The sequence below is a fragment of the Pristis pectinata genome, chromosome 7, assembly GCF_009764475.1.
Source record: "Pristis pectinata isolate sPriPec2 chromosome 7, sPriPec2.1.pri, whole genome shotgun sequence".
In the NCBI taxonomy this organism is placed as follows: Eukaryota; Metazoa; Chordata; class Chondrichthyes; order Rhinopristiformes; family Pristidae; genus Pristis; species Pristis pectinata.
Genome location: NC_067411.1, coordinates 73,505,873 through 73,533,800, shown reverse-complemented (window position 1 = coordinate 73,533,800; position 27,928 = coordinate 73,505,873). Strand labels below are relative to the sequence as shown.

At 38.5% G+C, this 27,928-nt stretch overlaps 1 protein-coding gene across 8 annotated transcripts in view; it reads right to left on the bottom strand.

The window, feature by feature from the left end:
• Nucleotides 1–27,928, bottom strand: part of agtpbp1 (ATP/GTP binding carboxypeptidase 1) — a 181,802-nt gene that overhangs the window by 118,911 nt on the left and 34,963 nt on the right. For 3 of the 8 annotated variants that reach the window (XM_052020255.1, XM_052020259.1, XM_052020262.1), the window contains exons 6-8: nt 4,095–4,120; nt 1,704–1,761; nt 1,258–1,325 (exon numbers count right to left, since the gene is read on the bottom strand). In XM_052020255.1, the coding sequence (XP_051876215.1) occupies nt 1,258–1,325; nt 1,704–1,761; nt 4,095–4,120 (152 nt within the window). Of the gene's footprint in view, nt 1–1,257; nt 1,326–1,703; nt 1,762–4,094; nt 4,121–10,906; nt 10,940–20,267; nt 20,309–27,928 lie in introns of all 8 variants that reach the window. The other 5 variants (XM_052020258.1, XM_052020260.1, XM_052020257.1 and 2 more) reach the window with 4 other exon arrangements.

Genomic DNA, 27,928 nt, shown 5'->3' with positions numbered 1-27,928 from the left:
TGAAGAAAGTCACAAATTGCTCAACCTCTCTCCATAACTTGAGTCCACTTTGGCCTTTTTAGGGGCCATATTCTCTCTCTAGTTACTCTTTTTCCCTTAATATACTTATAGAATCTCTTTGGAATCCCCTTAGTCTTCACTGCCAAAGCTATATCATGCCCCCTTTTTGCCCTTCTGATTTCGTTCTTGAGTACACTCCTGCGTCTCCTATACTCCTCCAGAGAGTCACGATCCCAGCTGCCTGTACCCACCCCATGCCTCCTTTTTGCTGACCAGAGCCTCAATATCCCTTGTCATCCTGGGTTCCCTACTCCTGCCAGCCTAACAGGAACATGAAGATCTTGAACTCTCACACTCCAGTCAACTTTTGCAAATTCCAGTTTAAGACCATCAAAATTTTCCTTGCCCCAATTTGGAATGTTAACTTGTTGACCAGATCTGTCTCTTTCCATAACTAATTTAAAACTAAAGGAACTATGGTCACTGGTCCCAAAGTGCTCCCCCGCTGACACCTCAGTCACTTGTCCTGCCCTATTTCCCAAGACTAGGTCAAGTTTTGCCCTCTTCCTCGTAGGGCCTTCTATAGATTGCCTGAAGATAATCTCTCAGACATAATGTGAGAAGTTTGAAGTGTGGTAGAAAGAATAGATAAAAGTTATTTTTATATCATGAGAAAGGGTAATGATTAGAGAGATTCAGATGTGCTAGTGTGCAGATAGTTAACATGTAGGTACAGAGTAATTACTGCAAGGGAATTGGAGGACAAAAGGAAAGGCTGTTGCTTATATGTGGGGGGGGGGTGTTGGCAAAATTACACAGTGTGTGCAGTTATTGCCTCGATATCTAAGGAAGAATAGAAGTTGCTTTGGAGTGGTGCAGTATAAAGTTACCAGATTTAATCTTGGGTTGGACTGACCTACATTTTCTGCAGTTTAGAAGAATGAGAGGTGACCTCATTGAACTATAGGACTCTAGAGAAAATGACAGTAGTTGCTGAAGTACAGTTTCCCCCAGCTGGAGAGCTTAGAACTTGGCATCACGCATTTAGATTGAAATTCAGAGCTATTCATTTAGACAGAAATTTAGAAATTCTTGACTCCAGAGGGTTGTGGACGCCCGTTTCTAATTTCTGCATTTGTAAAACAGAAGAGAAAATTTTTTGATAGTGTGAAACAATCCACTCTTTCAACAACAGAACCCAATATATATTGATTATTAACTAAAGTATTTGAAGGAAGAATTAATAAATATCTTTACCTCAAGTGTTGATAATATTATTTCCATTCCAGTTGAACCTTTGCCCGTTATATCTTTCTTTGTTCTTTCTGCAAATTCAAATCAATCATTAAATATTCTAAAAACTGATAACATAGCTATAACAGGAAGTGTATTTTTTCTTCTTATAAACTATGATAAAAAACAGCTATTTGCATATTTACTTATAAATTATTTTTTCCATTAAATGTAACACAATTTTAATTATTTAATGCAGAATTTTACTGCAGTTAGTGATTTTGGCTTAAAGAAATTCTATATATTAACAAAATAAAACACTAGAAATTAAATACTACCCTAAAAGTACTGACTGCTGTTCTATACAAAGGAAATCAAAATTTTGGCATTCCATTCCTTTGTCTGACCTTGGATGAGAATTTCATTATACAGTTCTTTGGAAAAGAAAAACCATAATTTGTATCCCTTACCTTTAAGCAAAGAATAGGACATGGATAATCTATAATAAGGACAGCTGCAGAACACAACCTGAATAGATCAAATATTGCAGAATACAAAAGTAATTCTTGCAAAATATTACAATTGACAATCAAAAAACTATGGTCCTGACTATAGTATTAACAATAACAGTGGGGGAAATCAGAATTCACTGTTACAGAATTAAATGGATAGTAACTTTCAGTGACTACAAATGTACAGTTACACACAAAATCCAAAAGCTGCTGTCCAATTTGATACACTACACCCGTCTCTTGCCAACAAACTTGACAGGTATGGGTTTGCAATAGTCATCTGCGGGACACCCTGCAGGCATACCTAAAAACACTAAGATATATTCCTTCAAGTTTAACAGAATTTTTAACAATGTGGTAGATCTTAATTATTGCCAAACAACCTCTCCAAGAAAGTGTGGGGTATCATTGCTTTAGATTGGTATATAAGGGAAGTCATTTGAACACTATTTACATTGGATATCATTTAGCCCCTTGATCTAATCAGATCATGGTTGATATGTGAGCTAACTCCAATTTCTGGGCTTCATTCCACATCCCTTAATAATGTCAATTAACAGAATTGTTTAAGATCCATTCATCTAAACTTTAGTATGCTCTAATGATCTTTAATCTGTAATTTCATGACAGTTTGGCTGAACTTTTGGAAAATGGCTCTCATTTTTCCCTTAAATATTGTTGAAAAATGAATGAAAAATTGTATGAAGCTGAAGAAAAAAACTACCAGGCCATTCTCTACACAAAAATATGTTGAGATTGTTCTGAAGTTTTCAATTGATCCAAAGAGTTTTTGTTAGGGGGTTAAGGTGATGGAACTAGGGCTCAGACCACAACCTAAGTAAATGATGAGCAGGAAGAAAGGTTGAATGGCCTGCTCCAGTTGTATGCATCTTAATTAAACTATGCATATTCATTAAACTGATGCATTTATTAGATGCATCACACATGCTGAGACAGCATATTCAAAAGCAAACATTAACACTGCAATGAATACAGGTACAAAGGCTTTTTGGTAGAAACCAAATCTTTCAAGTCAAAATTTTTAATGAAGACATTAAAAGCATTTAGGAAATTCCATTAGAATCCCACACAGGGAGTATAAGAATTAGGGATCATAAACTGATGGATGTGGCTAAACCTAACTAATACATGCACGAGGATTTTCAACGGATTATACATCATTGTAGAATTTTGCAGAATAGAAGCTGCCACCCATCCTGCCCATGCGTCCTTAGTCCAAGTCCCAACTTTTCAAGCACAGTAAAAGCTCTGCTTTCTGGTGCTTCACTAACTGACCAACTCCACTTCAGAGGGAGGAACAAGGGTGATAGAGGGATAGTACCAAAGGAATGACCAGACTGACACTGAAGCAGTTGTCACAATTGGGCAGACCCTGCAACAACCGCCATGATTGCACTGACATTGGGTTAACTGGTGTATTTGCTCAACCAGAACCTGCCAAGTTTGGCACCAGATGAATAACTAAGCTTTTACTGTATTTCTCCAACTCCAGCTTGTACCAACTTTCCAATTCATTCCTGATCATAATGTGCTGGGTTAAAAAAAAATTCCCCCAGTTTATTCTATTTAAACATTCTATGATTCGGAACAACTCTATTAAGTTGCACCTGAGCCTTCAGTGTGCTAGACAGAAAAATTCTAGCCTCTCTAGTTTCACAACGATCCTAACGGTATGTTTCTACAACACCCAAATTTTACTACAGATGCAGAAAAATCCACTAAAGTTTTATGCTGAAAGCCCATATAACAACCCACAGAGACATAAGCAACTAATATCAATTTGACAAACTTTGTCACTCTCACCTCTCAGGTGGTAAGTGCAAGCCCTTAAGCAGAAAACTGCTACCACGGTGCAGTGCTCAAAAAATAGTACACTATTGGGTACACTATGGTCTGATAAAGCTCCTTCTGCTAGTTCCAATGGATTTGACACATCTAATAGCATTAGTCATAAAGAAGTTCTCCTGCTGTCTTAGCTAACATTTCAACTGTCAGTGCTAAAGACACTTTAAATAATTAATTTATTTGCAGTTAATAAGGTACTGCTCCATGCAGATTGCCAACATAACAAAAATATACTTAAAAACAACTTAATCACTTGTGAAACTGTTTGAGGAAGTTTGAGGGTATTAAAGATATTGCATCTTTAATTAGATATTAGTTTTACCATGGCTTTTTGTTAATCTTCCACCACATTAATACTACCCTAATTTCCAAATCAGTTTTTCAATCAAATTGCATTATTACTTATCATTCCTATGCATTTTTATTGATGCAAAATTGCTCAATTTTATATTTTTTTAAAGAATGAAATAGAAGTCATCATACCTTTATAACTGACAACCAGATCCCATCTTAAAAAAAAGTCAAGATTGCAACATGAGGAGAAATGCAAAGGTGGAAGGAAGATTAGTTCCCCACACTGTACTGTGTTACTGTGTGGAGAAAACGAGAAAGGCCAAAACCGTTGATAGGTTTCTTTTCATCAACCTAAAAAGCAAACCACAGAGCTCTAAAGTTGAAGCATGAAGAACAAGAAATATAGATGAAGGAAGATACAAGGATTTGTCTATATTAAACACAGGTGTTCTAGATAAAATTATTTAGGTGATTCAGGTCAAAATGATAGGTTTCAACTGACATGGACAGTCTTGTAGAGAAGAAGCAGAGATATGGTCAGGTGGGTGGAACAGACAGATATGTGACTGGGGAAATTTAATACTAAAAAATGGCAGGGCGTCAAAAACTAAGTGACATAGAATGAGTGTGATTGGTAGAAGAATCAAAACTATCATGAGGAAAATTAATGCAGTGAATGATTAGGTTTTGGAATGCACTGCCAAGTAGTAGTAGCGGAAACCTATTCAATTGCAGCATTCAAAAGAGAGCTGAATAAATACCCGAGAGGAAAGAATTTGCAGGGCTAAGGGGAGAGGGACTAACTTACAAAGAGCCAGTACAGTCTTGATGTTTTCATCCTGTGCTGTAACCATTGTGATTTGGGAAGAGCCAATATGCTCACAGCTGCACTCACTCCTAGGCTCAAAGTTCCCTTTAGATGTGCTCCCTATCCTACAAGGTCACCAATATAAGGTGCAGGGTTTGAACCTTTTGAAATAAAGACACAATAAGCTGCAAACACTCAGCAGGTCAGGCAGTACATGTGGAACAAGAAATAGAGTTAACAGAATGATTTATTTAAATGGGGTCCAAGGATGCAATTGCCAAGAGAAATCCAGAAAAGTGTGGGGAGCATCATGTATATAGCCTTCTTCAACCTTACAAAAGCCTGCAACTCCATCAACCATGGAGAACTATGAAGGGTCCTTCTCAAAAATCTATCACTCTCTGCTCTGCTACGATATGCAAGCCACGATCCTTACCAATTGATTCACCAAATGTCCAAATCCAGTGCAGATTAGGTCCAACAAGGTTGTGTGATCACAACATCTTCCTTGCTGCAATGCCTTACCTAATCTGCTGGAGTGGAGATAATCTATAGGACAGCAGAAATTATTCAACCCTCATTACCTCCACTCCAGACTAAGATCTCACCAATTTCAGACATCAAAGTACAAAATGCATATTTGCACACTCAGAGAGCAAGCTCCAAACCATCTTTGGTTTCTTTGCTGAAGTATTCAGAGTTTAGGCCTTCTACTAAACATCCATAAGACATGAAGTACTTCACTAACATGCTTCCACTGCAAAATCCATCTCTGCTTATCAAGAATTCTGATGTAACCTTGGTCAATGTGGATCTTTTCCTATATCTCACGAGCCAACCAGTTCAGAGCAGATATAAATGTTGAATTACACTATCTCCGATGTGCCAGTGCAGTTACCATTGGATGCAGAAAAGAGTATTTGAAGACCAACATCTCAAACTGACAGCAAGCTCATGGTCTACCAATCAGCAGTGCCCCCACCCTCCTGTATTAGAGACACAGTGAACTTCAGGTAATCATCTTAGAGCACTGGAGAAGTACCATTAATGTTACATCCAAAAAATCTTCCAAACTCACCAACAGAAGGGGCAAATTAAAATGTGTCCTCTCCCAGGCCATCATCAGCACCACAGAGGCTCCGGTCGCACTGTCCACTGGCCTGACACCTTACTCCTGAAACAAGCATCTTATGCTGAACTCCAAGGCAAGAAATATCCAGAAGGACAGAGAAAATGATTCAAGGATACCCTTAAAACCTTCTTGAAAGAAGTAACAGCTTTGCTGACTCATTATAATCACTGACCCAAGACTGCTCAAACTAGCAGAGAAGCATCTGGAAATATACTGAGTACTTTGAGCATCTCTGACAAGACCACATGGATGCCAAATACAAACTGCAAACAATGCACGCAAACTCCATCTACAGCACCTGTACAAAGCCTGTGGATCCCACAAAGGACTCATTAGTCACAGAATTGCAGTTGGAGCAAATCATGCTCAACCGCAAAGGGCTGCCTAAGAAAAATACAGTGTACCTTGGTTATTGATGCCAGACTACAGGAACATGTTGTATTGATAGTCAACCCTTACTACTTTGAACTTCAATAATTCAGCATGTCTAAACCAGGACAAAGAATGTGGCTGTCTTCAGCGGGAGAAATTTAGGGCATCAGATGAACAGGGTTCAACAAAGTCAAGGTTTTTATGGAACATATAAGAACAAGTGTCGAGTATCAATTTAATTTTAATTCTCAATGAATGAAAAATGACAATGGAAAGGTGCACATAATATTGATTATTCATTTCTAAAGGGAATATTAACCAGCAGTGACCTCTAAATAATTTAATGGAGCTAGTTAAAAAAAGATCAATTGAATAACCACTAAGGGCCAAGCAAGGTTCTTGCAATGTCACAACAAATGACTAAAAAACTATTACCTTGAACTGTAAAAAATGAAAGAGTTACTGGACAACTACTGAAGTGAGACTTAATACTTGAACTGCTTTTGATAGTATGAGGATAAACCAAATTAAGTTTCAATGTTGTTTAAAGATACAGCACCAGCCAAATGAATCTAGAACTTGAACCTGTAGGAGGTGCCATTAGGAAATATTAACTCTGAAAGAAATCCATACACAAGATATTAAGCCCTTTCCCAATGCAATGTGCAGCCTGGCACCACTTGTAGAGAAACTGTGACATTCAGGTACAGAAATGTCATAATGCTGAAGGAGCAGCCAATCAGAACTAAACAATATACAAACTAGGAGCAGGAGTAGGCCACTCAGCAGCTCAAGCCTGCTCCGCTGTTTAATAAAATCATGGCTGATTTGATTGCAACCTCAAATCTGCATTCTTGCTTATTTCTGGTAACCTTTCATTACCTTGCTCATCAAGAATCTATCAACCACTGCCTTAAAAACACTCATACATTGTTTCCACTTCCCTTTGAGGAAGATAGTTCCAAAAATTCCTTACTTTGAGAGAGGAAAAAAAATTATCTCATCTCTGTCTTAATTGGGCAACCCCTTATTTTTAAACAATGACCCTGCTTCTAGATTGCTCATGAGAAAACATCCTCTCCATATCCAACCTCAAGATCTTATGTTTCACTTCTCATTCTTTCAAAACGGCAGATACAAGCCAAGCTTTTCCGAACTTTCCTCATAAGGCAACCAGTTTAAAACATAAAGTAAGAACAACATTGTGAGTTTAAAATATTTTTACAGATACAATAAAGATCAAGATTCTCATGTGGGATTAAAGTAAAACTGAAATATGCTTTGAAAGCAGTTGTTTTTATGGAATTTAAGTACTATTCTGAGGAAATCACAATACATCCATGGATAATTAGATTTTCTGAGCTACAGAGGTTGTTCAGCAGTAATTAACTCTGTGGCATCTCATTCAACAAGGCATAGCCTTTCTGTTTTTTAAAAAAAAGTCAGTGTGAAATATTGTGAAATAAGTTGAAATCCTTGTCAATCAATGATTCTGTGCTGCAAAGGCTGCAACACTGCTCCCTACAGAGAAGCAGAATATAACTGACATACACTTCTTTTACTATGTACATGCAGATGCCAGGACTTGCTGTTTTACATATAAAAACCAGTGAAAACCAAGAGTTATGCCAAAATTGAGACCACAAACTCATGATCAATATCTGGTGGAGGGTTTGATCTAAAAGAAATCCATCCAGACCGTCCAGATCAGCAACTTTGGCAATGAAAAATGTCATCACTGTAAAAGGTACGGTGTAATGATCAGCAAACGTACAGGGCCAAAGTTCCCCTCAAAATGTGCAAACTGGTGGGCAAAGTGATTCTTTGTAACTTAAAGATACATTTACATTGCTCCATCATTTGCTGCATAGAAATGGCAAGTCATACTCAATGCCTCTTTTATTTAAAATCCTTTGTTGATTTTCATATTAACTAGCAGAAATTAAAGCTCATACTTTATGGTATCGTACCATTTGAGCATGTAATAATCAGTAAAGGAAATCAACCTCATTTGTACAAAGGGAAAAATCTAAACCACTGAAGCTTGTTCCTGCATGTACAAATGTTCATTCCTGAATTTTTTAACAATTTAAATATAATCTAACTTCTTGTCCCCATTTCTTTTTTTTCCTCTCCTTAAAATCTATTTCTTTCTGTCTCAAATTTCACTCTTAACTCACCCACTCCAAATCTTCCTCCTCTTCCACCATTACTGTTTTACTTCCAGTTCTTAAGTCTCATTTAAGATATTCACCTTTCTGCCCTGTCATTCACAAATGCTTTGTTACCCTCAATCGCAACTTCTTCTTCAAGCAAATTACGTTCAAGCTGATGGAGAGGGAACAAGCCTAAACAGTCGATGCCCTGCAAGACTTGGCCTATTACTTAGAGTTTTTTCCCACTTCATATTAAAGTTCATTAAAATACTCTATCAGCATTGGTTTAAAGCAGAAACAAGAGCACCTAAGAGCTAGGAAATTAAGTCCAGCATTCTGGACTTTTTGAGAAGAAGCTTAGCATCTGTTATTTGGGAGGGTCTGCTATAAAGATGCCATCCTTTGCCTGTAGAAATATTTCTGAACTTCATCTCCAGTAGGACTATCTCTAATTTCATTACTGACCCCAAAGTCCAAAGCTTCCCATTGAATATTGAAGTCATCATGTTTGCAACCAACCCCACAATCTCCACTGACCCTGTACACTTGCCATGGTTCCATTTCCATCCTAGACCACATCCTCTGCTCCATCTTAACATATTATTTAATCATAATTTATCCTAAACTAATTTTCTGACCATGTATCTTCACAGTGTCTCCCCATGTATCTTCACAGTGTCTCCACTGCTGTAGCATCAATTTCTGCTGCTGCATTACACTTTCCTCTAGTGAACCCTTCAACTATGCCATTTTAAAACATTTTTTCCCAATGCCTCCTAGCCAACCTGCCATGTCCTCCAAACATCACTGCCTGCACACCAATTTGTACCACTCCGCATCAGCCATCATAACATGGTCTCTGAACTATAGAACCAAACAATTAAAAATGTCCTTCCCTCTGAGAACTCTACACTACTGCAACTCTAGGTCCTGCCTGTGACAGAAGGTAGCTCTACTTAAAGCATCTTCCACCAGAGACCATGGTAAGAAGGGTTGGATTTTACTTGATATTTAATTGATAAGTATTAAGCAGTAGCCACTTACACAGCAATTGAACCTAGTTACTTTCGTTGCATAAACAATTGAACCAACAGTTTAGAAACTGCCACAAATCAATCAGCTCATGCCAGTTTCTAAGAACCATGACATATTAAGGGATCCAAATTACAGACTTTACTCATAGATCAATGAGTAAAGGGGGCTATAATTATTCCTGGTCATGTTCCTCATTTCATTGGAGGAAAACAATTTTAAATGTAAAATTGTACAACCTGCACCCAGTACTTTTTGATCCTGCATTATTGAAATGTAATAGCACTTTAAAAACTAAATATGGAATGACAATGTTAATGTACATGAAGCAGGTAATGACAGCAAACCACAAACAGAAAACAACAGCAATATGATAACTTTGCAGTTGATAGTTAAACTCTAATCATTCCCAGGATGAGTAATTTATGACAATATTAAGTATATCACCAATTTTAAGAATTGCATGTAAAAGTATAAAAAGCGTTACTAGGATGCAGTAATGTTACCTTTGGAAAGACTGCTGTTTCAAAACACATTGATTGGAAACTCAAATCCAAATGGACCCTAATCATTAAGAATTTATACATCATGCAATGCTAAGTGTACAAGTGGAACCATTAAATTCTATTGAGTATTCAAAAACAACTAAGCTATGCAATATTAGAAAATAACTGGGAGTTGCCAGACTACAAATAATATACAGGCGACCCCCGTATTACAGCTGTTCAGTTAACAGAAATTCACCCATACAGAATTCACAAATCACTACCTAAAAATTTATGACACAGAATAAAATTCACTCTTTCAGAATTTATGTGGAAAAAAATGTACATGGAAAAACACAAAGCTTTTTTCTCCCCGCCAACTTGTGTTGCTTGAAGTATGGGCAGATGACTCAGCATCATATAATGGAAACTTGCAGTACAGACAGCTTTCTAGGATTGCAACTCCACCCCTGTGATGCGGGGGTCACCTGTACCCAGAAAATGCTGGAAACAAGTTAGCAAATCAGGAAGCATTTGTTGAGGAAAAAAAGTTAACATTTTGTGTGACATCTTGTGCTAAAAAGTTTTGATGGAAAGCTCAAAACTTGAAATGCGTCTACTCCTTTTGTAGATGTTGTTCCCTTGCACAGTTTGCAGTATTTCCTGCTTTTGTTTCAGATTTCCAGCATGTGTAGTTCTTTTAAAAAAAAATTCCACGCATTCAATTCACTCATTGTGTGACAACTTTGGCAAAATAAAGCTGAATATAATCACTTTTTTGCCTTTGAACTGGCACTCAACATTTCAATTTCCATTTTTCTATGTCATGAACCTGTATCTGTCCATTTAATCTCAAATGGTACATTGTGCACTGCACGTCAACAATTCAATTTTCTCACTCCCAAATTCAAAATTGATGGAAATTTCAAATAAATAAAGTGAAACTATAATCCCAGGTAGTATTAAAATCCTGATGCTATGCAATCACTAAAATTAATTCCAAAACAGAATCCTACCTGACACTTGTAGGACTGAGAAAGGGAATTCTGCTGGACAAAACATAAGCAGATTAAAAACTGTCATTGCTTTGGGTGAATGCAACACTGCCTGAATATATTGACTAAAAGTCATTCTGAATTAACATTTTTAATGCAGAAAGGATTAATGTACATAACATAAGTAGGGGGGCTATACTGATTGAAACTACAAAGACTGTACTCCATCGTTCAAAACTATTTTATTTCCTCACAGAGAAGATTAAGAATGTAAGTAAACCAGAGCCCACTAATTTGAACCCCTACTTATATCAGTCTTCCAACACTATTTGCATTTTAAGAGTATATTTTGAAATGGATATTAAAAATAACTCAACTAACTCCACAGCAAATGATATGCAATGGCTAAAATAACAGAACACCCTACATTAAATGTAAATAACGATGTACTATATATAGATTGCATTTCATATTTCCTACAAACATAAATAAGCCCATGCTGTGGGACATGAGAACCAGTAAGCTGCCTTAACTGCCTCTCCATGTTGGAAATAAGGCAGATCTTCTCTTAAATATCACATATTACATTTAGACAGTACAATTATTTAAAACCTACTGTTTCGTTGGTGAATTGAGGCAGATGACTGAATTGACCAATGACCTTTGAAACTTTATGCAAATTGTTTAAATATTAAACCATTGGGATAACTTCAGCTTTCTTGCTTCCATCAGCTGGCTTTCACATTTAGAATTGAAATGTGTATTAGTGATGCCTGATAAAAACACCCAAACAACTGGTAGCAATGCCAATTAACAGAAAACTTAATTAAGTTTTTCTCTGTAAACTCTAAGTAAATAGGAGATTGCACAGTATCAACTGACTCTAAACTTCTATGACTTAGCCACAGCCTTCTCCAAAGAATAAAGTCAGCGGATTCAATTTTACAAAAATTGGCATCTAATACACCAGAGGAGAAAGCACTTTACTCCCTTTTATCTAAGCCTTGGATTCATTACTTTAAAGCAGAGGTTTTCAACCTGTGGTCCATGGACCCCTGGGAGTCCGCGGCGGGTTGCCAGGCGGTCCGCGAGCAAGCCAAGAAAAAAAGTGGAAAGGCGACCTGTTACAAAGACGTAGCTTACTTGCTTGCTCCAGTTTTCCACTATTCAGAAAATCAGCCTTATCTGTTCTATCTGTTACAGGCGATAATCTTAGAGACTTAGACTGTGTTCCCTTCTGGTAAGCTGCCGCTTAATATTCGATTTGTGTAGTTAGTAGTGTTCACTACTCACTACTATTCTGTTGTGCACTGTAGTGTTAGCAAGACTGAGTGACGTTGTTGGTGTGCCTTAATAATATTGCTTACTTACCGTGCATTTATGCCACAGTGACGTCACTGTTAAATGAAAAGTGCGCAAGCGTGTAAATTTTAGATTAGCTTTGATAATTTTGTTTATCAATAATAGTAATTAAATTGTCCAGCAGGTATTGCTGAGTATGGAGAAATTTCTGAAGAGAAAAGCTGACCAGAAACCGGAATATTCTGATGACAAAGGGGATAAAGGTGACCGAAAGAGAAAACAACACAAGTACGAACCAGAATACATTTCATATGGCTTCATCGCAGTGGGGATAAATGCGGACCAACCTCTCTGTGTTGTGTGTTTGCAAACACTGTCCAACGATGCGATGAAACCAGCGAAACTGAAGCGCCATTTAACAACAGTGCATCCAGATATTGCCAGTAAGCCTAAGGAACATTTTGAGCAGCAAAAGGAGCTGTACCTCAAGCAGAAAGGCAAAATGACAGCCTGTGCCACTGTAAATGAGAAGGCTCTTCGTGCATCATATTTGGTAGCATTATGAATAGCATGTTCCAGAAAGCCTCACACAATTGGAGAAGAGCTTATGTTGCCTGCAGCGGTAGATATGTGCGAAGTTGTACTGGGAAAAGACTCCAGTCAAAAACTGAAAGCCATTCCACTGTCTGATAACACAGTAAGCAGAAGAATTGGCGATATAGCAGAAGATATACAGAGCCAGCTGATAGCATGTCTTCAGCAAGTCAGATTTGCGATTCAGCTTGACGAAAGTACTGATGTTGCAAATGCTGCGCAGTTGTTGGTTTATGTTTGATATTGCTGGGAAGGAGAGTCTTTGGAAGACTTTTTGTTTTGCAAGGCGCTTCCAGGGTGTACAGCCGGTAAAGAACTTTTCCGTGTGCTTGACACTTTTTTTGTACGATCGGCATTGGTGTGGACACAGTGTATTGGAGTATGCACGGAGGGTGCTGCCGCAATGACAGGATGGAAGTCGGGTCTAGTCGCACAAGTGAAAAAAGTAGCTCCACATGTAGCAGCAACCCACTGCATGATTCACCGTGAGGCTTTGGCTGCAAAGGATATGGATGAAAATCTTGCGGATGTGTTTTCCACGTGCATTAAAATCGTTAACTTTATCAAAGCCAGGCCGCTTAATTATCGTTTGTTTGAAAACATATGCCGTGAAATGGAAGTCGAGCATAAGCATTTGTTGCTACATACAGAAGTCAGATGGCTGTCATGAGGCCGCTTTGTGCAACCTGTATATGAATTGTGAGATGAACTGCTCGTTTGTCTAAATGAGCATAATGGATCATTGGCACAGTTCTTGACAGATGAGACGTAGGTTGCCAGATTAGCTTATCTTGCAGATATTTTCAACATTTTGAACGGCTTAAATCTATCATTGCAAGGACCTGGCTCAAATGTTCTGAAAACACATGACAAAATCAATGTCTTCCAGAAAAAACTCTGTATCTAGAAGGGAAGATGCGAGCAAGGTGTCTATGATACGTTTCCGTTGCTGGCTGACTTTCTGACAGTGAACGAGACTAAGACAGAGGCCATTACGAGCACCGTTTTGAATCATATTCAACAGCTGTCACGTTATTTCCATGAGTATTTCGGCGACGATGACATGAGCATGTTTGATTGGATTAGAAATCCATTTGAATGCATGCTTACTGATTTAACTGGACGTGAACAAGAAGAATTGGCTGAACTGTCATCTGACAGGACTTTGTGCTTGCAGTTCAACCGAATATCACTGTTGTCGTTCTGGATAGCACGTTCCCAGGAGTATCCACTGCTGTCCGGCAAAGCCGTCAATGTTCTGTTACCATTTGCAACCACTTACTTGTGTGAAACAGCATTTTCTGCAGTCACTGCCATGAAAACCAAATACAGATCAAGACTGAATATTGAGGATGACATATGCGTATGTTTGTCGCACGTACCACCACGTTTGGACAAACTCTGCAGTGCAAAACAGGCACAACCTTCACATTGAACTGAACACTGAAAGACACCGCTGGTAATTATCGGTGATTGAAATAGTCAATATTTCATTAGGGCCTATGTGCAGTAATTTAAGTGTCGTATGCATGAATTATCGATTGTTTGATTTTGTGGACTTTGGTGGTCCGCCATCTAACAAGGACATGTTCTGGGGATCCGCAGCATGAAAAAGGTTGAAAACCACTGCTTTAAAGAACATCTAATGCCAACCTCACCAATATATCACCTCTATAGACAAACAGGGCATTGACCTGGCAGATAAAATGGAGGGTGGACTAGTCTTCATGCTCTATTTCTCTGAAGTTATGGTACAATTAGTTTTTACAAGCAATCTTTGGTGCAACAAACAACTCATGGTAATTTGTAGAGGGACGAAATGTGTGACAAGGGACGAAAAACTTGGTTAAAAATATTCTCATAACATTTATTTCTCACAGTGAAATGATTTGTTATGTCAGAGCGATTTAGGAAGTGAAGTCCAGAGAATATGGCTTAAAGTGCATCTTTGGGACGTGGGAGGAAATTGAAGGACCTGGAGGAAACCCACATGATCACAGAAAGAACATGCAAACTCCACACAGACATCACCCAAGGTCAGATATGAACCTGGCTCTCTGGTGCCGAGGCAGTGACTCTACTAGCTGTGCCATTGTGCCACCCATCTGACAACTTCTCTTTACTTCTTCCAAGCAGTTGTTAGGATGCGAGTAATGATTTTGATTTTGCTTCAACTGTTGTCTCTCCACTCTATCCTCCAAGCTACACTGTAAGAAACTCGAGCATGCTTGAAGTCTGCAACCCAGTTACAGCTGTGTGGGTGTGAATCCTGTGATAGAATGTGCTTTGCACAGTACTTAAATTAGGCAAACAGTGATCCATAGTCAAGCATCACAAACCTTCAAAAACCTGTCCCTTCAAGGCTTCCTTAAGAATGCATACAGACATTTTGGCTCTAAATTTTGCAGAAATCAATCCCAGCTTCGAAACTGTACAGGCTGTTGTTGCATATGATCCAATATGTCTAAATTCAATCCATTTGGAATGAAAGTTGATAAGAACTAAAACTTATCACTGCCTTTCTGCCAAAAGTTGATGTGGATTTCTGAAAAGGTCATTTTGGCCATCTTCATGGCTGCAGGGGTGTCAACGGTAGATTTCATCTGCTATCTTGACAGACTACAAATATCAGCACTAAAGCATAACAATACATCTTTTATATTTTTGCCAATACCCAGCCAGCCTCTAGAAATGGCCTTCACATTTACAATGACAGTATATTTTGAATGTAATTCATCTAAGATCCAACTTCTAGGTATATTGAAAATTATTCATCTTATCCACACCACAGAGTATTGAGCATTGGACGATCCAAATCTTGTAAAATGACTGCATATCCACATTTGGGCATTTATTTAAATTGGTTCAGCCTTCAAGAGTAAATATTTCAAAAGCATATCTTGTTGAGTTCTTTCAGCAATTTCTGGAGCTGAGAGGGAAAAGTCATCATTGTCCAAATATAAAGGTTAAAAATACCCATTCTCACAACTTCAATCAAAATCTTCATATGGAAACCCAGATAAAGCATCTGCAATTGCATTGTTTGGAACTGATACTTGATGGTGTTGTCTTCTTATTCCTAATCTTCTACTTAAGCAGTAATGGGGATCAAGGGTTATTTGCATCCTCTCCAGTTTTGTAGTTCTCAGGTGGCTAATGAATATGGGAACCAGAGATTCTTCAACTGGTAGGGCAGGTGACAGCTGATATTTGAAGTCTGCGACCCACCAACAGCTGTATGGGAGTGTACCCTGTGAATTATTGATCTTGAGCCTAGAATGCCAAGGGTTTGTAATTTGTAAATAAATTGAAGTTCTTTTCAACAGAAACTAGGAAAACATCTTCCATTCACTTTTGTAAGGATATGTACCTTTATATGCTCTTATGCTGATGTTGATTTTTTTGTGCCACATTTAATTGACAAGCGCAACAAATCCAATTTAAGATCTCAAGATGTTGGCATTGGGAATGTCTCATCAACCACAGATTGAGGGTCACTTTAAAGTCACACACAACCCAACCACCTTGCTAATCTTGCCAATCAATTTGAAACATTTCTACTAAGACTTTATTCTAATATAGCTTGGTAAACTTTCCTTCAACCTTTTTACTGAATATGACAATCTTCTGGAGGAACTCAGTGGGTCGAGCAGAATCTGTGGGAGGAAAGGAATTGTTGATGTTTTGGGTCAAAACCCTGCATCAACGCTGTTGCAGTCTCTATTGTCTTCTTTACAATATACTGGTTTGGCATCAGGCTTGAAGCGTATGTATGCCTTGTAGACAGTAATGAGAGTACAGGAATCCATAAAAACATAGAACAGTACAGCATCGGAACAGGCTCTTCAGCCCATGACGTTGTGCTGAGCTAATTAAGATTTGTTCATTTTTCTGTAAAGCATCTCCAAGCATAATTTCATCATACCCATGTTGCCACTAAACATATTTCGCCAAATGATCTTTAATTTTCTTAGCCCAACCTTGCCCACTAATGTTGGTTGCTCTGGACAATTAGCTACAGCTATCAGCACTTCTAATTGTTTGCCACCATAACAATATTCTACATTTGTTCCTGCTACCTTTAGTACTTCAGACTGAGTATACCTAGAGACTAACTGTACTCCGTCACAGGTAGATGGCCAACATTTCTACTGCAATCTATGATGGAACACCCTACTGCTCTGATGATATTCAGTTCTACAGTTTGGCTATTGATCTGTATTAAAACCTTGTTGCTTCCTGTCACTTGTGGTGTAGAAGCTCTGATTTGGCTTCAAAATTATGCAGGATCCACCACTATATTTTGCTGCTGAACAAATTTCCTCTCTGTTAAGAGATGCATTGGTAGCACTTGTCTGATTAGCCATTCTGACTTCAGATTGCATCACTCTATGTCCCTTCTTCTGACATACATAACACTTTGCTTCCTTAAAGGAGTGGAGCTAGGGTGAATGGCTTCTCTTGCATTTGTAGCAAGAATTCACATCATTTGCACACCTGGAGTGCTGACCTTTCTTCTGAAATGAAGCCTTCACTGCTGCCTTTGAACCAGAAGTTACTATCATTTTTATTATTCAGTTTTGGGATGTGAATGTTGCTGGCAGAGTTTGAATTTATTGTGCAATTGTTCTTGAAGAGTCAACTACAGTGGTCAATCTGAAGGGACATAAACATCAGACAGAGTAGTGAAAAAGATGGGTTTTTAAATATCTAGTAATTTTGTCATCTTCGTTGCCAATAACCATTTTTAATTTGAGAATACTGTATGAATTTAACTTCCATGGTGGGATTTGAACTCTGATCTCTGCATTACTAGTCATCCAGAGGGTTGTACTAGTCTGGTAATTTAACTGCTGCACCATTAACACAGGCATCATATTTGTACTTGGTGATTGATGAAATTCTTTGGCAATTTTCACTGCCATTTCCATTAAGGATATAATTTTGCAAATCAGGTCAACCCATCTAGAACTATTCAGTTCATCACTTAAGTCACTTAACATGTCAAGAATTCAAAACTGAATGTCCAGTTAAGTTGATAATGCAACAATATGGTTGCAGACTACTACTCTTGCTCTTTGATCCCTTGTACAGTACTTGCAATTCTGTTATTTCAAATGGCTGTGGATTGAAGTAATCCTCCAATTTCTGCACTGGTTCTGAGAATGAATCATGTTTGGCTTCCTGTGGAGCCACCAGATTACTAAGCATCAATACAATAACATGCCAATGCTCTCTTATCATAATATTCAGTGCCTGCATAATTTAAACATCATCCTCTCCTTCAAGAATATTGTTAGACATAAAGAATATTTTCATTCTTTCCGTGCATGCTGTCATGGGATTCTCATGCATGATCATACATTCTTCAGATACCCAAATAGCATATCTGAGTTTGAGCAGGCATTTTGCCCTGTTTCCCCAAATGAACAGTGATACTGCTACTTTACTTGAGGCTTCTCTACCCTCTTGCTCACTTCACCTGGGGTTTAATTCTCCTGTGATCAGCTACCCGCCTTTTTTAAAATAAGAATTGTTACTGGCTGTTCAGGTTTAGTGATTCATTGTACACTCAGGAGAACTTCTAGGTCCAAAGTGTTTTCCTTCCCTAACCACTGAGGTTTAAGGTCCCGTGGTCTCTACCATTGATCAACAATGCTTAGTAGGTGCTTTGAAGAGTTTCATCAAACCCTGTCGATTTTTCCCCATTTGAGCTGACATTCATCATTTGTTGTGAATATCATAGACAGTTGTGGTGTATTTGAAGGTGGTCTGAGAGACACAGTCTTTCAATGCTTCTGGGAGATAACAGGAGCTTCATTGCAGACTAACAAGTAACACGTGTATTGTATCACATGTATGATAACATCATTCCATTATATATACACATAGCTCATTTGGATATTTGCACACAAATATACCACAATTAGCAATCAATAAATCAGAGGGTTCCAAGTTTTATGCAGTGCATACCATTTTCTGTCAGGGCAGCAAGGGAGATACAACTAATCTGAGTCAAGGAAGGATTCATTAATATATTTACCCTTGACTGTTATACATGGGCTCCTGATTGTATGAACATTTAGCGATGAATCAAATAACCTGCAAAGCTAACTGACACCCTCTTGAAGCAGCTTCATGGTTGACATATCAAGAGATTTCTGACATTTATTCAGCCACATTCTACAAAGGAAAAATAGAAAATGCTGGAAACACTCAGCAAGTTCGGCAACATCTGTGGGAAGAGAAACAAAGCGAAACTGAATTAACTTTAACAGAATTAATGTTTAGGTCCTTCTTTGACCTGAAGTGTTAACTCTGTTTCACTTTCCACAGATGCTGTCTGACCTGTTGATGTTTCCAGCATTTTCTACTTCTCTTTCAGATTTTCAACAAATGCAGTTTTGATTCTCATGTTCTACAAAGTGTCAGACTCTCAACTCAGGAGGTGAAAAAAAGCACCAATTTATATCCAATTCATTCCACAATACATATCGATGGATTTCATCTGACCACAAGAATCAAATACATGTTTGAAATCGTAATTTCTACTTCATGCAATTGAAAAGAGGAAAACAAATATCACAAGCAGGTCAAATACAATGATTAAACAGCCTCATGAACATGGAGTTGGCATACTATGAGAGAAAGGAGCTTTAAAAGTACAGGGAGCAAGTATCACGTGAAAAGCTGATATTAAATCACTGACTTTACATCTCAAAAATCTATTGGGTACATTTAATTAATTATCCAATACTAATCATTACATGAAAGTTACCAACATGAGAAAACAAGTAACTATATGTTTTATAACATGGATACTTGATTCATGGTTACTGCAGGTAAACACAAGTAATATATGCACCAAATTAAGAGATGTCTCTAAATAGAAAACTATTTAAATGTCTCTCGTAGCTCACATAGAGAAGTAAGCAACATTTTTGCATCATTCTTACATTACTTTATCATTTACCACATCCTTGGCATTATTTCATGATCTCTTGAGACAAATAGTTCAAAGTTTATCTGTTCTTTTTTAAGAAAGCAGATTTCATATTATAAAAAAATGCAAGTTATCAAGGATCCCACCTTAATTTAGGACTTACTTTCCTGAGGAGTACAGCTATGGATGAGGTATCTGGGCATTAAAGCATACTTTCTGTCCAAAAAGCTGGGCATCTCTGCTCCAGACTGTCAGTTAATTTTGTAGATACACACTACTAGACATTGCTGAACACTTCATTTTATAGATTGTCAAAGACACAACAGAGAATATCTTAGCACATTTAAGAAGTTGAGGAAATAAAGATGACTCGGTAAGTTATATGGGCAGTTGACTCAACAAATTATGTTTCCAACTTGCATATTAGGTCACGGTGCCAAAAGAATTAAAAAAAGAATGTGCAGAGACTATCACAACATACACACACACACACTGCACATTTGATATGGCAATTAGTAGTTCTGGGTCTGGTGTTCCACATACATTTTATTCAGCATCAGAATTCTTCAAAGTTGAAGTCAAACCTGACACAGAGAGAGAGAAAGCATGCACAACTATAAAGTTAATAAGCAATGGCAATGACTCAGAGGAATATTCTTCATTCACATTTTGAAACAACTTTGTTGCATTCACCACTGTATTTGATCCCCTATGTCTTAAAGCACAAGACAGTTGATAAAGTTACAAATACTGAAAAAGGAACTTGCCCAATCAAATTCTGCATACTTAGTAGGAAATACTATAATAAATGAATCTACAATTAAAAGTCATAGGTACAGTGTGCATCTTTCGAATGCAACAAAAAAGACCATCTAAAAGTCTATAATGATACATGGCTCAAATACCCATTGTTATTAACAAACAAAATGGTTTAAATTTGGCAGACAGTATAGCTAAACCAACAAAAATTAATTCCTTTCACCAGAAATTAGATGTACCATGAATCAAAACCAATGGTCACCATAAAAAAAAATCAAACTTTCATTCAAGAGCAAATGGCACAAAACTGGTCAATTCCCTTAAAATGCTTAATAGTACATCATTTCCTCACACACCGTCCTCACTTACCTACCTGTGGCAAATGTATCTGTTCACAATAGCATTCGTGGAAATGACCACCACATAATTCTGTGGAGACAAAGTTTTTTCTTCACGACAAGAAAGGGAACCCTACCTCATGCTGTGTGGCATTAGAATCATGTTAAATGGGATGGACTCAAAACAGATCTGGCAGCTGAAAACTGGGTATCCATGAAACACTGTGGAGCTTCAGCAGCAGAAACATGCACCACCACTGAGTTCAATGAGGGGCCATACCAGGATCAACACCAGATATAACTAAAGCTGTAGAGTTAACATCTGTGAAGCTGCAACACAGGACAACATGCATGCTAAACAGTAAAAATAGCATGCAAACAGACAGAGCTAAGCAATCTCACAATCAACATACCAGATAAAGTCTGCAGTCCTGCCACATCCAGTTGCAAATGATAGTAGACAATTTAGCAGCTAAAAAGGAGAAAGCTGCAAGAATATCCCTGTCATTAATGATGGAGTCCAACATGCGAGTCCTAGAGTCAATGCTGAAGCATTCATGACTATCTTCAGTGGTAAAAAAGTGAATAGGTGATCCATTTCCACTTCCTCCTGAGATCCCATCATCATGGAAACTAGTCTTAGTCAATTTAATTAACTCCATGAAATGGATGTGAGCTCTGGATACAGCAAAGGCTACAACACCCAAATATATATCCAACTATAGTATTGAAGACTTGCTGCCAGAACTAGCTGCTCCTCAACCCAAGCTATTTGAGCACATTTATGATACCGGCAATGTGGAAAACTGCCCAGGTATTCCCTGTTCACAAAAAGGATAAATCCAATCTTGTCAATCACCGCCCTATCAAGCTACTCAATTATAGGTGATGGAAGGTGTCAAAAGCAGTGCTATCATGGGGCACTGACCCACCAACAACCTGTTCATTGATGTCAAGTTTGGAGCTTGCTGGAACCATTCAGTCCAAACATCAAAACTATGGTCCAAACATGGAACAAAGAGTTGAATTCTAGAGAGTGCAAAAGAGTGACACCGTTTGAAAGCAAAGCACTGTTTGGCCAAATGTAGCATCAAGCAGCCCTTGTAAACTGAAGTCATTCAGCATCAAGTGAAAAACACTCCAATGGTTGGAATCATACCTTGAACAAAGGAAGATGGTTATGGTTGTTGGAGGCCCCAGTAAACCAATACAGGAGTTTCTCAGGGCAGCGCGTTAGGCCCAACCATCTTCAGCTGCTTTATTAATGACCTTCCTTCCATTACAAGGTCTGAAATGAGGAAGTTTGCTGACAATATAACTAACAGGTTTTATCATTAGCAATGACCATTCATAACTCCTCAGCAAAGGAACCAAGCCAGGTCTAAATGTATCAACAATTATACATTCATACGTAGGCTGATAAATAGCAAGTAACATTTTGGACATGAAAGTGCCAAACAATGACTATCTCCAATAAGAGGTCTATCCAACTAATCTCAAAATTCATTGACATTACAATGTCTGAGCCCTCATCATCAATATCCTGGGCATCACCATTGGCCAGAAACTTGACCAGCTGCAAATACCATGGCCACAAGAGCCGGCCAAAGGCCGGGTATCCTGCTGCATCCGACTCATCTCCTGACACTCCAAAGCCTTTCCACCATTTACAAAGCACAAGACAGGAGTGGATGGAATATTTTCCATCTGCCTAGATAAATGCAATCCCAACAACACGCAAGAAGCTTGACACTAGCCAGGACAAAACAGCCTGTTCATTCATCCATTCATTCCTGTAACCTATTATGCACAATGGCTGCACTGTGTACCATCGACAAAATACACAACAGTTATTTATGTAGGCTACCCCAACAGCAATTCCCAAATCTACGACTTCTTCCACCAAGGATAGGGGCAGCAGGAACACAGTGACCTACAGATTTCCCTCCAAGTTACACACCATCCTGATCTGGAAACACATTGTTGGTCCTTCATTGTCACAGAGCTTAAATCCTGGAAATCACTACCCGACAACACTGATGGAGTGCCTTCACTAGAAGGACTGCAGTCTTTTAAGCTTCAACTCCTGTTGAATTAGGAAGCTTTAGTGAGATTCAGCACAATGTCCTTGGTTTATCTGTCCAATTCCATACACCTCTTGCATTCTCCCCTTGAGGAATCTCTCTTGCATTCTCCCCTTGAGGAATTGCCCAAGTCCAACTTCTGGGGATCAGCATTATGCTTCAGATGTGTTTTCTTCACTAGTGCTTGAAACATTCCCAGTTTTTAAACCATAATTAAACAATGCAAGGAGGTTGAACTGATGTTTTCCCCTCCCCATTAAAACTGGAAGGGACATCCACATGCTGCTAAGAAAAGGAAAGTAGATGGAATCTGGTTTAAAAAAAACTTGTGTGTTCATAGAAGTGGTAAGAAACCATTTTTCCAAGCTCATATTTTCCAAACATGGTCCTGAAGCAAGGTCTCAACCTGAAATGTTGACTATCCCTTTCCCTACTCAGATGCTGTTTGACCTGCTGAGTTCTTCCAGCAGTCTATTTTTTCTCCACATTCAAGTATCTGCAGTCTCTTGTGTCTCCTCACATTTTCTTGTTCTCTTTTCATGACTTACTTTATATTGTACAGAAATATTTTTTAAAACCTATTTATATTTTTACGAAGTTAACTGCCACGCATCATCCACTTGCTCCCTTGCCATGCCTAAAGATCACTTTGGAAGTAGCGTTTTCTTTACAGCATATCCAATCAACATCTAAAACTCTACCCCTTGGCAATATTAGGCCTCACAGTAAGGTATTACCTAAGTAGCAAGAATCCATGGTGACCTGAATACCCTTGATACCCCAACAGTCACTGGTGCTCAATTAAAACAACAAATAAATCATCCATTTCCTTTCGTGTTGTCAATTAAAAATCCAGTGTGCAATTCTAGAGCCCCTTAAGCTTCATTTTAGTCACACCTTTTACAGGCCGATAGGATTCATCTTCCACCATAGCATAATTTTCCACATCTATAACCGACAACACATAACTCAACCTCGGCATCATTTGAAGCTTCCTTTGTTGCTTGCCAGACATCCACTTAATACAGTCCCTTACACAAACTCACTAACTCTTAATTTCTCATGGCCAGTTGAGAGACTGAATCCAACTGTTCATAACTTCAGTCTTATATTTGATTGGACCATACATCCACACATTCACCAAGATTGCCTACTTCCACCTCTTATAACATCGCCTTTGACATATCTGTGCTCCTCCAATACCAAACACTTGAGCATCTTTGAATTTAATTGCATTATCATTTGTGTCTTAGCAGATGTAGCGGAGACACTCAGCTCTGGAATTCCTTTGTTTTTCTTCAGATGCGGTTTAAAACCACCCTCTTTGACCAAGGTCTAATATCCAAACTATGAATTAGCAGTAGGAATAGGCACTTGCCACCCCCACCACCCCCAGGCCCCAACTCCCTCACCCTCCCCAAGCCTACTCTGGGGAAAAAGGAGAAAGAAGAAAAGAGAGAGAGAGAGAGAGAGAGAGAGAGAGAGAGTAAGAAAGAAAAAGGAGAAAAGCAAGAGTAAGAGAGAAATAAACTGAAAGCAGAAGGAAAGAAAGGAAGGAAAAAGGGACTGAAAAATAATTTTAATTTATACACCATCATTCACAAACACAGTCGTTTTTCAAGTAATCACTGCACCGAAGTTCCACTGGATTTGGAAAAACAGTTGTGGTAAACCTATTCAGCAAATTTAGAAGTAAAAACAGTAACAGTAGAAGGTGAATGGATTATGTGAAAGGCCAAGAATGCCCCTTAGAAACCAATGCCAGTATCAAATAACCAGTGAAGTAAAACTGGATGAGAGAACCTACAAACATCCATCACACAATCCCACTTCATAGATACAATTTTTAATACAAGTCGTTCTGTAACACTCTTGGTGACCAGAGATGTCAGCCCAAAGAGACTTCCAAAGAGAGACCTGATAGAAGTATATAAAATTATGAGAGGCATAGAGAGGGTAGATAGTCTTTGCTCTCCCTGGATTTCATGAGACTTAACCTTCCAGACCAGCCTACCGTGCAGGACCTTGTCAAAGACATTGCTAAAGTCCAAATAGACAACATCCACTACCCTACCCTCATCTACTTTTTTTGGTTACTTCCTCAAAAAATTCCAAAAGGTTTGTCAAGCACGACTTTCCACGCACAAAGCAATGCTGACTCCTCCTAATCAGTCTATCCAAATGCTGGTAGATCCTGTCCCTCAGAATTCCCTCCAGTAACTTCCCCACTACTGATGTTAAGCCTGTAGTTCCCTGGCTTGTCCTTGCTACCCTTCTCAAACAACGGAACAATATTAACCACCTTCCAGTCTTCGGGAATTTCACCAGTGGCTAACAATGAAGCAAATATCTCCATAAGGGCCTCTGCAATTTCTTCTCTAGCCTCTCACAAAGTCTGAGGATGCACTCAGTCAGGCCCTGGGGATTTATCCACCTTGATGGTTTGGTTTTGGTTTATTATTGTTATTTGTACCGAGGAACAGTGAAAAGCTTGTCTTACAAACTGATCGTACAGGTCAATTCATTACACAGTGCAGTTACATTGAGTTAGTACGAAGTGCATTGATGTAGTACAGGTAAAAACAGTAACAGTACAGAGTAAAGTGTCACAGCTACAGAGAAAGTGCAGTGCAATAAGGTGCAAGGTCACAACAAGGTAGATCGTGAGGTCATAGTCCATCTCATTGTATAAGGGAACCGTTCAATAGTCTTATCACAGTGGGGTAGAAGCTGTCCTTAAGTCTGGTGGTACGTGCCCTCAGGCTCCTGTATCTTCTACCCGAAGGAAGAGGAAAGAGAGGATGTCCCAGGTGGGTGGGGTCTTTGGTTATGCTGGCTGCTACACCAAGACAACGAGAGGTAAAGACAGAGTTCAAGGAGGGGAGGCTGGTGTCCGTGATGTGCTGGGCTGTGTCCACAACTCTCTGCAGCTTCTTGCAGTCCTGGACAGAACAGTTGCCGTACCAAGCTGTGATACATCCAGATAGGATGCTTTCAATGGTGCATCGGTAAAAGTTGGTGAGCATCAAAGGGGACAAACCAAATTTCTTTAGCCTCCTGAAGAAGTAGAGGCGCTGGTGAGCTTTCTTGGCCTACGTGATTTACGTGATTTGACCAGGACAGGCTGTTGATGACGTTCACTCTCTGTAAGACTGCAAATACCTCCTCCCTGGTAATACGAATTTCCTCCAAAACATCTCCACTAGTTTCCCTTATCTCTTGAGCCAAGCCAAAAGAGTCAAGCATTTCTGTTAACTTAGTTAATAAACATCTTTGGAGCCATACATTTAATCTATGGACAGATAAACAATTATATTATGAGTGAGAAGTCAAAAGTTATATGATGTGTACCAACATTTGCTCAGTTTATGTGTGAACTGTAGAGACACAAAGTGTGTACTTTTTCCTGCTGTGGATTTGAGCATCTAGAAATTTTAATTCCCATAACCAAAAAATCTTTGAGCTTGAAATTTGTGAAGATTATACAATTTAGACATCTCTCAAATTTGCCAAAAAAAGACCAATTCCTTTCCAAATCTGTGCTGTAAGTTCTAGTACATTTCAAAAACTATAAATTAAAAGAATGCTCCATTCAGCATACAATGAAAGGGATGTCATATTCATTGTGAAAAATAATATTGCATCTGGCTGATATCCTCCAAAGGATTTTACCATTGTCTACTTTCAGTAGAAAGCAAGATCTTCTAATATCAGAAAGTGTTCATACTGTAACTAATAATATTGTCTTTTCTCTAACCATATCAGCTTATAGTTATTTACCAATTTTAAATGCAGAATATAATTTCAATGCTTTGGGGATATGTATTAGCTACAAGGAGAGGTTGGACAAACTTGGATTGTTTTCTCTGCAATGTCAGTGGCTGAGGGCAACCTGACAGACGTATATAAAATTATGAGAGGTATAGATGGGATAGATAGAGTCTTTTTCCCAAATATGTCAAATGCTAGAGGGCATAGCTTTAAGGTGAGAGGGGGAAAGTTTAAAGGAGACTTACAAGGCAATTTTTTTTTATGTACACAGAGAGTGGTAGGTGCCTGGAATTCAAAGCCAGGGAGGTGGTAGCAACATTAAAAAATACATTTGGACAGATACATGAACAGACAGAGAAAGGAGGGATATGGAACATATGCAGGCAGATGGGATTAGTTGGATTGACATCATGGTTAGCACAGACATGGTGGCCAAAGGCCTTGTTACTGAGCTGTACTGTTCTATGCTCTAAGAGGAACAAATTCACTTCCACCAGAAAACTCCTCCAAATTGAAAATGTATGTTTTCTATCTGAAGTTCAGAGTTCTGCCACTAAAATATCTCTGGAAACAACCACCTCAAGCAAGTAGACTGAACTTGGTGTCATCTTCCTGGAAAAACTGATACTTTAGATAGCACTTCTACCAATTTAACTACTCTAGCACTGATTTTGCATGTGGAACCAGGAACTCCGGGCATTTACAAGTAACTATTATGCAAATTTCATCCGAAAGCCATCACTTACTTAAACGAAATAATTCTGAACAAAAGCTTCAAAGAGAATGTTTATGAACTCACAGTAATATGCAGTTGGATTCCCAACCTCCAGAGTGGCAATGGTCTTCCAGTGGTGACTAGAGCAAAATAATCCTTCAATGCATGGATCACATATGCAGTACTCCATGTGCTGTGGCTCACAAGTAAACTGCATAGGCTGAATGCCATTGCTTGAAATTCAATGGTTCATCATTGGTTGAGGCCAATAGTATTAAGACCAAAAAAAATTACCTGGATATTCTCCAAATACTGAGAGAGTAACTGTGGAAGGAAGGGAACCAGCAGCACAAAATAAGTTGGTAATGGGGCAAAAACCATGAAGGGACCAAAAAAAAGGAAAGGAGGAAAGGAAAGAGGGAGAGAAGGAAGAGTAGGAAGGAAGGGAAGTAGAGAGTTGCAGAAAGTGATGGGATAATGTTGTACAGCAGAAATTCAAGTGCTGCTGATTGAAATGGGAGTTAATAGCAAGAAAAC